The sequence below is a fragment of the Jaculus jaculus genome, chromosome 9 (assembly GCF_020740685.1).
Source record: "Jaculus jaculus isolate mJacJac1 chromosome 9, mJacJac1.mat.Y.cur, whole genome shotgun sequence".
Lineage (NCBI taxonomy): Eukaryota > Metazoa > Chordata > Mammalia > Rodentia > Dipodidae > Jaculus > Jaculus jaculus.
The window spans coordinates 78,438,473-78,450,886 of NC_059110.1; the positions used below are offsets into that span (position 1 = coordinate 78,438,473).

The following is a 12,414-nucleotide window of genomic DNA, read 5'->3' on the forward strand; positions in this document are numbered from 1 at the left end:
GCCATGCACTGGCTTCAGGGCTCTGTCCTAGTAAATGACACTAACTATGCTAAAATAGGGCATGGATGTGTGGTTCAGTGTCACCCACAGTGGCCAGGCTCCTGCCCTGGCAGCTGTCCCTTGGTCCAGGTTGTGAGCCCAAACCCTTCCTTCCCCTTCCTGGCCTCCCTGGCTGAGCTGCCCTGTGGGTCCCTTTAGATCCTGGACTCCACTCACCGTGACCAGCTGTCATGGGGAGGAAGGGATACCAGCTAGTAGGAGGGAGGGGGCTGCCCGGCCAACGAGAGAAGGGTGGGGGGACCTTTGCCACATGGCCCCCATGTCTTGGGGGTGAATTTCATCTTCTGGCCCAAATCAGGGGTTTGGCTGAAAGTGGACCGGTCACTCACAGTCGCCCTTCATCAGCTTCCCTGACACAAGGAGGAAGGGCAACGGAAGGAGGCAACTTGTTAAGGTCTTGTGGTGAGAGAGAAGTCGTCCTGGAGAGAGATCCTGTTGTCCTCTTGGCTTGGAGGGTCTGAGTGCCTGCCATCTCAGTGTCCCCGCAGTGGATGCCTCTGTGCCAGGGTGAGAATTCTGAGCCTTCTCAGGGTCTCGTGAATCCTTGCCCCATGGTCACGGCCCTGCTGTCTACTGTGATACGGCTAGGATGGTGAATGTCCTCACCTCTTTGGCCACCCAAGCAAAGAAGCTAGGAGAGCTGGACCAGGATGTGACTCAGTGGGCAACCAGGCAAGGCACCTAATTGGCCTGTGCTCCAGGCACCTGTCCTTTCCCCAAGCCTGATAAGGTCAGGGCCAGTGGAGGGCGCCAGCCAGGTGTGGTTGCTCGCCCAGATCAAAGGGCGGGGGCTAAGAGCAGCTGCCCGCTTATTTGTGGGCACCAGGGGCTGTGCAGGGCTGGAAGACAGGGTGGAGGAGGTGGAGGGCTTGGCCTGGGCCTGCCCTGGCCGTCCCCCCTACCTGGGAAGGGCCTGCTTTTAGCCGCTCTTACACATTGTTGCCAGCTCAATCCCAGCCTCTGTGACAGCCATGGCAGAATCCCAGCACTTGGGTCATTGCCATATGGTGAGCTGGGTAGCCCACACTGAAAGGAGCAGTTGCTACTGGACCTACTGTTTGGCAGGTCCTGTGCTTGTGGCTGCCCACACTCAGTCCCTGCCCACAGGCAGATTCCTTCTATTGATAGGAGCAGAACGTGGATCATCCGCTCGCCACGCAGGCCTGGATACTGTGGGATCCTGGGTGATGGCAGACATGTACCTAGCTTCAGCCAGTAGCAAGTGGGGATGGCTACCCTCAGGAGGAGACATTTCGGCGGGACTTTGAAAGAAGGGTCAGAATTCACCCAGGGGAAAGGACTTCTGGTCAGTTTGTCAAATTGAATGGCTGTGAGAACCCCGCCCCTTTCCCTGCAGGCCAGAAGAAATACACAAGAACGCATGTTTAAATTACAGAGCTGTGCTTGAAAGCCAAAGCTACCAGGGAAATTCCCAGGTGCCAGAAGGGCAGAGCCGAGATTGAAAGCAAGCGATTCAGAGTATTGGGGATCAGATATATGCCCTGGAAACTTGTTGCAGTGTTTTTCATGTAAACATTTTTCATGAAAAATCTGAGCATACACAGAAGTAGACTACCCCAACATGCTTCCACATGCTCATCACCATCAGAGCATCGCCAGTCTGATTTTAGGCCTGGGGTATCTTCACCTAGAGGCCTGGCCAGAGTCAGCTTGGGGTTCAAGGTTATGGGGCTGACTTGGTCTCCTCCCAGAGCCTAAGCAAGCACCCCAACCCCAACCTATGTCTGGATTGGCAGGCAGCTCTCCTGGAGTTCCTGCTCCCAGGTAAACACTTGCCTCCTGGCTCTGGTTTTTGGCAGAACCTGGTGCCAGTCCTGACCCCCTCAGCCCTGGCACTGTACTCCCTTTCCCATGGGGGCCATACATTAGCAGGTTCCCCAACAGAGGCAAATCCCAAACTGCCTCTCAGGGAAGCCTTTGTGATCCAGAGCCTGCATGGGACACAGGGGACAGCTCCTTCTGAAAAGAAACTCGGATTCGCTCTCAGCACTGCTCACAGCTGAGCCGAGGATGGAGCTCAGTGGCAGAGCACTTGCCTCACACGCGCAAGGCCCTGGGCTTTGCCCTGACACAGTGGGGAGGCAGTGCAGATGGGGCACACAGGAAACTCATCTTTGTGAGAGATATGCAGCTGGCCCTGGAAACAGCTTGAAGAACTACAGAGCATCGTCTCGGTATAAAGGGATTTTAAAATTCGGTGTGCTAGCTGGGCACAATAGTTCACACTTGTCATCCCAATTCTAGGGAGGAGGAGACAGGAGGATTGCCATGAGTTTAAGGTTAACCTGGGTTACATTGTTCCAGGTTAACTTAGGCTACATAATAAGCTCCATGTCTCAAAAAACAATTAAAAAAATGGGTTTGGTTAGTTTTTAAGGCTCAAAGGAAAGCATAATATTTATATAATAAAGTATAGGAGGGCTGGGGAGATGGCTTAGCGATTAAGGCATTTACCTACTAAGCTAAAGGGCCCAAATTTGAGTCCCCAGAACCCACATAAGTCAGATGCACATGGTGGCGCAGGCATCTGGAGTTTGTTTGCAGTTGCTGGAGGCCCTGGCGTGCCCGTTCTCCTCTCACTCTCTTTCTCTGCCTCTCTCTCTCTCTCTCAAATAAATAAAAAATTTTTTAAATAGCACATTATGACAAAAGAATAGAAAAATTCTTAACAGACCCAAATTTAAGTACTAAGGAATATAACAATTACATGAATTAATGAGTAGACTAGATACAGCTGAAGAGCAAATAAGCAAATGAAAATGAGACGACGGGTCTGTGGGACTGGCGCAACTGCAGTCAGGGAAGGGGCAGTGAGAGTGGGGTTTGCGGTGGTGTTTGGCTTTTGTGACTTGTGGTTTCTTGGCCGTGGGCTTCAGTGTGGAGAAAATGGGGGAGGGGCCAGGACAGTGGGCCGAGCATGACTGTGAAAGCTTGAAGACCAGGAAAAGGTCCCTGGGTTTTGTCTTGGGGCAGCAGGGAGCCAGGGAAGGCTTGGGAGCAGGGCAGGCCCATGTAGGATGTGCACATCAGCATGTTCACTGGGTGCCTGGTGGAGGAGGCTGGAGGCTACTCAGGCTGGAATGTGAGGCCACGATGGGGTGAGGAAGTAGAGGGAGAGAGGACAGAGGAAGAGCTGGCTCAGACTGAAACCAGACAGGCCTCTGCTGCAGGCTGAGACTCAGTTCAGCAATGCTCTCCACTTCATTATACTTGGGTTCTGTAGGTGAAGCTGGGCAGCCTCATGGCCAGGGCTATTCAAAGGGAGCCCAAGAAAACATCTTTCCACCTGCCCACTCCCAGCCGAAGGGTCCACATAGATTTTCTGTCTCATGCGGGGGTAGAGGGGTGGTTCTACCCGCTAGAGGGCTGAATGGGGAGACATTCCAGGCACCAGCAGGATCGTGTGTCCCACATCTTCCCCATCTTCTGGACTGGCCTAGGCTGTCCCTTGGATGGCAGAGGCTGCCCACACTGCTCTCCAAGCATCCTCCCTGCCCACAGGATGTGGAGGGTGGTCTGTCTTTTCTAAATAGTAGGTGGTTGGAGTCTGGACTTGGGAAATATAGGTTGGCTCAGCCCAGGCCAGGACCAGACAAGAGGAAGGCTCTACCAGCCACCACCTTGCCTTCTCTGAAGCCATCTTTTGGGGTGAGACAGGCCCGTGTTCAGTAAGAGTTCTATCCTATCTAACCATGAATGGGGATTACCTATCAAGATACAGCCCCTCAGTAGGAGGGCCACCCTGAGACTACATAGTGAATTCCAGGTCAGCCTGGGCTAGAGTGAGACCCTACCTCGAAAAAACAAAAATAAAAAAGAAAGAAAATTATATATTTATTTGAGAGGTGAGAAAGAGTGCGTGCACAAGATAGCTAGATAGCTAGATAAATAGATAGATAGAGGATGCACCAGGGCCTCCAACCACTGCAAATTCCAAATGCATGTGCCACCTTGTGCATCTGGCTTATGTGAGTTCTGGGGAATCAAACGTGGGTCCTTTGGCTTCTCAGGCAAGTGCATTAACCACTAAGCCATCTTTACAACACTCTTTCTTTTGAATAAGATTTTATTTTAAAATTTAGGAAAAAAATTTTTTTTTTTTTGTTTTTCAAGATAGGGTCTCACTTTAGCTCAGGCTGAACTGGAATTCACTCTGTATTCTCAGGGTGACCTTGAACTCACTGTGATCCTCCTACCTCTGCCTCCTGAGTGCTGGGATTAAAAATGTGTGCCACCATGTCTGGTGAGGAAAAAAATTTTATTGAGGAAATCCCAACAGACAAAAATTATTTTTACTTATTTATTTATTTATTCATTCATTCATTCATTCATTCATTCATTCATTCATTCAAGAGAGTGAGGGAGAATTGGTGTGCCAGGACCTCTGCCACTGCAATCAAACTTGAGACATTTGCGCCACCTACTGGGCATGTGTGACCTTGCGCTTGCCTCACCTTCTGTCCATCTGGCTTATGTAGGATCTGGAGAGTTGAACATGGGTCCTTAGGCTTTGCAGGCAAACGCCTTAACTACGAAGCCATCTGTCCAACCTCCAGCCACTGCAGTCAAACTCCAGACACATGCGCCCCCTTGTGAGCATGTGTGACCTTGCATGCTTGTGTCACTTTCTACGTCTGACTAACATGGGACCTGGAGAGTTGAACATGGGTCCTTAGGCTTTGCAGGCAAATGCCTTAACTGCTAAACCATCTCTCCAGACCATTTAGAAAAAAAAAATTTTTTTTTGGCTTTTTGAAGTAGGGTTTTGCTCTAGCCAAGGCTGACCTGGAATTCACTATTTCATTTCAGGTAGCCTTGAACTCATGGTGATCCTCCTACCTCTGCCTCCCAAGTGCTGGGATTAAAGGCATGCACCACCACACCAGGCTTTCTAGAAATATTTTTAATATTTATATTTATATATTTTAGAGAGAGATACAGAAATAGACAGGTGGCGAGAGAGAGAGAGAGAGAGAGAATGGGTGTGCCAGGGTCTCCAGCCACTGCAAACAAACTACAGATGCATGTGCCCCCTTGTGCATCTGGCTCACGTGGGTCCTGGGGGAGTTGAACCTGGGTCCTTTGGCTTTTCAGGCAAGCGCCTTAACTGCGAAGCCATCTCTTCAGCCCATGATTTTTTTTTAATTTAATTTATTAGTTTTCTTTTCAGCAAATACAGGCAGTTTGGTACCATTGTTTAGGCTCATCCATGACCTATCCCCTCCCAATGGCCCCTCCTTGTTGATGTAAATGGGTCGTGCATTGTGGAGTTAGCCCACAGTTATTGGTACGATAAATGTCTTTGCATATCATGACCCAACATGTGACTCTGACATTCTTTCCACCCCCTCTTCCGCAAAATTTCCCTGAGCCATGTTGAGTTGGTCTGCTTCAGTGCTGAGGTGTTGGGGGCCTCTGAGGCTCTGGCTCTCTGATTTGGTAGGAGTTGATTTTTCAGCCCTTGATTTTTCAAGGTAGGGTTTCATTGTAGCCCAGGGTGATCCTCCTACCTCTACCTCCCGAGTGCTGGGATTAAAGGCGTGCGCCACCACACCTGGCTCAGAAATATTTTTAGAAAGTATTTTTAGCTGGGCGTGATGGCGCACGCCTTTAATCCCAGCACTTGGGAGGCAGAGGTAAGAGGATCGCGATGAGTTCAAGGCCACCCTGAGACGACTATGTAGTGAATTCCAGGTCAGCCTGGACTAGAGTGAGACCTTACCTCGAAAACCTAAAATATATATATATATATATATATATATATATATATATATATATATATATATATATATATATTTTTTTTTTTTTTTCAGTGGGCTGGAGAGATGGCTTCACAATTAAGGTGCTTGCCTGCCTGCAAAGCCTAAGGACTCAGGTTCAATTTTCCAGGACCCATATAAGCCAGATGCATAAGGTGGCTCATGTATCTGGAGTTTGTCTGCAGTAGCTAGAGGCCCTAGTGCACCCATTCTCTCTATTTGCTTCTCTCTATATATCAATAAAATTAAAAAAAATTAAAAAACATATTCTTCGGCTAGGCGTGGTGGCACACGCTTTTAATCTTAGCACTCAGAAGGCAGAGGTAGGAGGATCACCATGAGTTTGAGGCCAGCCTGAGACTACATAGTGAACTATAGGTCAGCCTGGGCCAGAGCTGAAACCCTACCTCAAAAAACCAATGTATGTGTCTGTATATATATGTGTACATATATCTTTATCTTTCTCTCTTCTTGCATGTTTACATGTTGATATGTGTTGACTGTGATTTCTGCATGTGTGTGTGCATATGTGCATACCCATGCACATACATGTGGAGACCCGAGGAGAGCATTAAGTGGTCTTCTCTTATTGTTCATCTGAATACTTCCTTGAGACAGGGGTCTTTTACCTCAACTCTGTTATTTTCTCAGCAAGCCCTAGTGAGTGTCCAGTCTGTGCCCCCCCCACCCTCTGCAGACTGGGGTTACAGGTGGCCATGGCCATGCCCAGAACTTTCATGTGGGTTCTCGGGAGTTGAACTTGGTTGTCTCTAGCCTGAGGTCTCTCTTGCTTAAGTGGCAAGTGATCTTAACACTGAGCCATCTCCCCAACCCTCAATTTCATTTTTTTTTAAAAATATATTTTTATTTGACATAAAGAGGGAAAGATAAAGAGAATGGGTGCACCAGGCCTCCAGCCACTGCAAACGAACTCCAAACACGTGCGCCCCCTTGTACATCTGGCTAACGTGGGTCCTGGGGAATCAAACCTGGGTCCTTTGGCTTTTCAGGCAAATGCCTTAACTGCTAAGCCATCCCTCCAGCTCCCTCAATTTCATTTTGCCACAAGGTCTTGCTATGTAGCCCAGGCTGGCCTGAAAACTATTTTGTAGCCCACATTGGCTCAAGCTTGCAATTCTCCTGATTCAGTCTCCAAGTGCTGGCATTGCATGTGTGTACCACCCACATCTGGTAACCCTCCCTGTCTTTCTGATGGCTTTTAGCCATCCCTGTGAAGAAGAGGTAGTTAAGTTTGGCGCCCAAGTTCCTGCTGCCAGGCTGGGCTTGACTCCTCCCACCCTGCCACCAGTAGCCTGGCCCATCTGCCCTGCCCCCTCCTCCTGGCTCCCTGCCCTGCAGCTCCATTGTCCCAGACCTGTGGGCTCAGCACACGTGAGCTGAGTGAGGGCTTCCCTACACCCTGGCCACAGGATGTCCTCGTGCATATGGGAACTGCTGGGAAAGCCACCCTCCTGACTGTGGAGGGGCAGCCAGCTTGGCCTGAAAACTCTCCTCCCACAAAGACTATGGTGGTGATGGGCACAGGAAGCTTCCAGCCTGGGCTGATTTTTATTTTTAGCAGAGCTGCCTGCTGGCTGCATGAGCCCCCATTGTCCTGTGGGACAGGACTCACATGAGTGCAGGCCATTGCCTGGACTGTTCTTTTGCCAGGACAGTTTTCCCTCCTGCCCATGTTTAGGGTCTGCTGCAGGCCTTTGATGCCCATGAAGGCCAGTGGGAACCTGGAGAATGAGGCTGCAAAGACAGCCTGGCTTCCCCTATGATCCTGGATTTCTTTGTCCCCAAGGGGAGAGCACTGGGGTCCCTGCTTGCTTTGTATCATCTAGAGCAAGTTCCTCCACTTCTTGAGGTCTCAGTGACCCCAGATGTAAAATAGGTACGTGAAGGCGAGGCTCAGATGAGCTGAGGGCATGAAGGAATTTGGGGACTGTAGTCAGGTTGAGGCTGGCAGGTGGGGACAGGGTGCCTGCTTTGGGGATGAGTCCACCAGCCCTGGCACTCTTGCCTATTGCAAGAGCAGGGGTGGGAGGGCCAGAAAGCTGTTCTGCTACAGGACAGCGTGGTCTGGCCAAGGCCTGGGGTACCAGCCTTCAGCCATGGACACCTTCTCATGCTGCTGTTTGACCATTTTCTTGCTGCCCTCAGAATGCCCCAGACTTGCTCTGACTTTGGAAATGTCAGCCAGGACCACCTCCTTCCTTGCCTGGCAGCCAGTGGTATGATATAGAGCAAGGGCTCCAGAGTCAGCTGAGCTGTGGTTTGTATTTTGGCTCAGCCACACAGTTGCTGTGTGACATCACTTCTTTTTAGCTGTATCATCTCTGTAAGATGAAGATAATAGTGAGAATCAACTGAGATCATCAACGTAGATGCCAGGGTACATCCTGGGACTGGCCTGGCATACATGTGCCACCAGTCCACATTTTAAGTGTGTAATCATCTTGGTGAACTCCTAGGCATGCTTCAATGCACTGCTTTGACAGCATCACAGCCATGATAGGTGCGACGCTTATTTCCCAGCCTTTTAGCCCTTTAAGCTGAGCAACCATGGAGATGGGACCTGTACCCGAGCCAGGTGTGCCTACTTTGATTTTCTGTCCACTCGCTAAGAACATCAGGCATGAAGAAACCAATTGTTTCTCTTTCCCCTAGTGCATAAGTGCTGATGAGACTCAGCTCCCTGCCCACTTCCCCGATACGATCTTGGCCAGGTCTTAGGAGGTGGATACAGCAAGAAAACATTCTTTCTGTAGATGTGAGGAAATAATATCAGCCCAAGCTAACATAAACAAGGGCCTGTGTTGACCCAGACCGCGCCTGGGCAGGCAGGGCACAAAGCATCTTCCCCCGCAGCATCTCATCCAATACTTGGAGCCACCCAGGGGAGCTGCTATTTTTATCTTCATTTTACAGATGAGGAAATTGGTGTGCGGGAGCTGGCTCAGACTGGCTCATGAAAGTCAATTGTTAAATTTTCAGGAATTGCGTGAGCTGCCTGTTAGAGCCATTGTTTGAAGTTAAATTACATAAACTTACAATGGACTGATTTATAGTAAAAGGAGGTAGGTGATGAGTACTCCAAAGTCATCATTTCCTAATTATTTTGTTAGTTTGACTATTTGTGTACTTAGGGTAAATGGCTACTTTATCTGAATAGAAACTTCATACATTGGCACATCCTGTGCCTCTTTTTAGCTCTGAGTGGCAACATCCCTTTGGTGGTTTGGCATCAGCCATGATAGGAGTGTTTATACCATGGAGATGGGCAAACCCCACACATCAGAACTCCTCTTCTGCCCCCCATTTTTCTGAGAGCCCATTGTTATGTTTATCAGTGCACCACAGAACTTTAGACACAGACTGTGACCTGGTGAACTTTCCCAGCTAGGAAGGCTCAGGTCCAGGCTGCATATATTTCTATGCTGATTCCACCTGATGCCTAAATCACAGACCTGAACCACCAGGTCCCCTGTACCCATCCTGCCTGCACTTTTATTTATTTATTTATTTTTTTGGTGGGGGGGTTTCAAGGTAGGGTCTTGCTTTAGCCCAGGCAGACCTGGAATTCACTACGTAGTCTCAGGGTATCCTCAGACTCATGGTGATCCTCCTAACTCTGCCTCCCAAGTGCTAGGATTAAAGGTGTGTGCCACCACGCCCAGCCTGCCTACACTTTTGAGGATGGTAGAGGGGCAGTCATACCCATCTAGTGTAGCCCAGGGAACCTGCTCTCTTCTGTGCCCAGTCCCGTCTCAGGGGCTACAGTCCAAGGGGAGCATGGAGCCATGCCTGCATGAGCCTGGTGAACAGGGGTCTGGAGATGCTCATCTGCCCACCCTGGCCTTTGTCTGGCTATCTGCACATTGGCTGTGACAAGGAGGGACTGCCTCACTGTGTGACTTGGCCTGTACCCTGCCTTCATCCTGCCTGGAACTCCAGATATGTGCGCCATTTTATGTGCATGCACAACCTTGTGCGTGCGTCCCTGCCTTGTGCTTCTGGCTTACAAAGGATCTGAGGAATTGAACATGGGTCCTTAGGCTATGCAGGCAAGTACCATAATCACTGAGCCATCTCTCCAGCCCTAATATTTTCTTACCCAGGGAAGCCATGCTGGTCACAGTGGGCCACAAGGTTCCATTCTGTCTGGCATATAGCCTTGTCTTCTACCCCTTCCCCTTTGGATTCCATTGCCCCGGACACTCTGGCCCCTTTACTGTTCCTACATGCTAAGCACACTCCTGCCCTCAGGCCCTTTGCATCTCTCTTTATGTCTCTTCCTCTCTCTCTCAAATGAAGAAATAAAACATTTAAAAAAATTTTAAAAAGGGGCTGGAGAAATGGCTTAGTGGTTAAGTGCTTGCCTGTGAAGCCTAAGGACTCTGGTTCAGGGCTCGATTCCCCAGGATCCACGTAAGCCAGATGCACAAGGTAGTGCAGGCATCTGGAGTTCGTTTGCAGTGGCTGAAGGCTCTGGTGCGCCCATTCTCTCTCCCTCTCTATCTACCTCTTTCTCTCTCTGTCTGTCACTCTCAAATAAGTAAAAATAAACAAATTAAAAAAAATTTTAAAAACCATGTCTGTGTGTGTGTGCATGTGTATATGTGTTCATGTGTGCATGCATGCTATGGTGCATGTGTGGAGGCCAGAGGACAACTTTCAGCTCCATCCTCACAGGCCCACCCCATCTGAGTCAGGGTTTCTTTCAATCTTGCTCTGCTGTTAGTTTTGCTGCACCTGCTGAGAGCCCCCAGGAAATTCTCTTGTTTTCATCTCCAGTCTTCCAGTCAGAGTGCTGGAATTACAGAAGCCCGCCACAGTGTCTGACTTTTTATGTGGGTTCTGAAGATCGAACTCTGGTACTGAGGCTTGAGTGACGAGTGCTGTATCCACTGAACCATTTTCCCAGCCCCCACACATACACATTTTTGTTTTTATAAAAGTATTATAATGTTCATTAAACTCCAAGTCAGCACTTCATCCTATGTATAGGTGGCAAAGGTCATCTGGCAAGGTATCCACTGTTTAAACAGGAGTAGGATCAAGGGTCCCCTTTATTTCAGGCACAAGGTGAAACTTGCTTTTTGTCAGATCTCTTCATTTCCCCTGTGGGGAGGGGTCTGTCCCATAGGTTTGCTTTTGTTTCCTTGTTTCTGCTGGAAGCTTCATCTTTCTCATCCATCTCCTCCACCTGCTCCTCAGGCCATGGCAGCTGCTGGCCCCAGTCTTCCACACACCTTCTCTTATCACCTGTCCCTGCTCTTTGATCCTCCTGCATACTCTCACCGCCTCATACCACATGTTAATTATGGGTGTTATTACGTTACCTGTTGTTTTGGTCTATTTCAAGAAGGACAGGAATCTCATGTTTGTTCACTCATGGATCCTAAACACCTAACACATCTGCCTGGTGCACTGTAAACTCTCCTCTCACAGTTATTGAATCAATCAATGGAAGCTTGCATCGATGCATGAATGGATGGCAGGGTTTTCCAATGGCAGGAAAGCCTCTGTGGCCCACTGAGAGGAATGGCTACTGTGTGATCTGGGAAGTAGTGAGAGCCAGGGCCCCAGGCCCAGGTCTACCCTGATTTGCTGTGCAGCCTTAGGTAGACCCCTTTCCCTCTGAATCACTCTCTCACATATAATAAAGCAGTGTGGCAAAGCTTAAGGAACGTAGCCTCTGGAGTCAGGCAGACAGAGGTTCCATTCCCACTGGGACATGCTTGTGATGACTTACCTTGGTAAGTCATTTGTCCTCAGAGCCTGTGGCCTCGCCTGTGAGGTGAGACACTTCCCAAGTGCTGGGGTAAGCCCCTGCCACAGTACTTGGTGTGTGGGAGTGTGCAAAGGCTCCCTGAACGTGGTGGAAGAGGTGGAGTCTCTTGTATTTTCTAACTCCACACAGCCCCTCTACCTGCTCTGGCCAAGGGGCACTGAGGTCACTGTTCCTGGGGCTGCTTCTGTTGTGGGTTCAGGTCCAGCTGTATCTCATAGTACCTGGCCTCCTGTCGTATCCTTGCCATCACCCCAGCTCTCCTCTCCTCTCCTCTCTGCTCAGTGTTTATCTGCAGCTTCATGGTAGCTGCCCCCATTTTCGGCTACTTGGGTGACCGCTTCAACAGGAAGGTGATCCTCAGCTGCGGCATCTTCTTCTGGTCGGCCATCACGTTCTCCAGCTCCTTCATTCCCCAGCAGGTGAGCCCCCCACCCCCACCGTCCCTGTATCCAGGTCCCTCCAGGGGTGCTAGTCTGTGTTAGTCTTTCACTCCTTAGTTTGAAGCCCAAGGCAGAACAATGGTAGCCGTCTTTGGGCACACCCATAAACCAGCTTTGCAGACAATGGGGCCTTCTCTCCACTGGCCTGGTCCAAAGGGCTGCCTGACTCAGAGCTGGCCCTGACTTAGGCACGATGCTAGGAACAGGGGGTACAAGTCTGGCCTAGGAGATGGGACTTGACTTCAAGTCCTGGCTCTGAAGTTGTCTTACTGAGCACACCTGGATGAGCCCCTACCCTCTCTGGTTCAGACTCAGCTTGCTCTGTGTCTCATGG

At 49.7% G+C, this 12,414-nt stretch overlaps 1 protein-coding gene across 2 annotated transcripts in view; it reads left to right on the forward strand.

Annotated features, from left to right (window-relative positions):
• Positions 1–12,414, forward strand: part of Spns2 (sphingolipid transporter 2) — a 44,312-nt gene that overhangs the window by 19,258 nt on the left and 12,640 nt on the right. For both annotated transcript variants that reach the window (XM_004672404.2, XM_045157913.1), the window contains exon 3: positions 11,923–12,059. In XM_004672404.2, the coding sequence (XP_004672461.2) occupies positions 11,923–12,059 (137 nt within the window). The remainder of the gene's footprint in view (positions 1–11,922; positions 12,060–12,414) is intronic.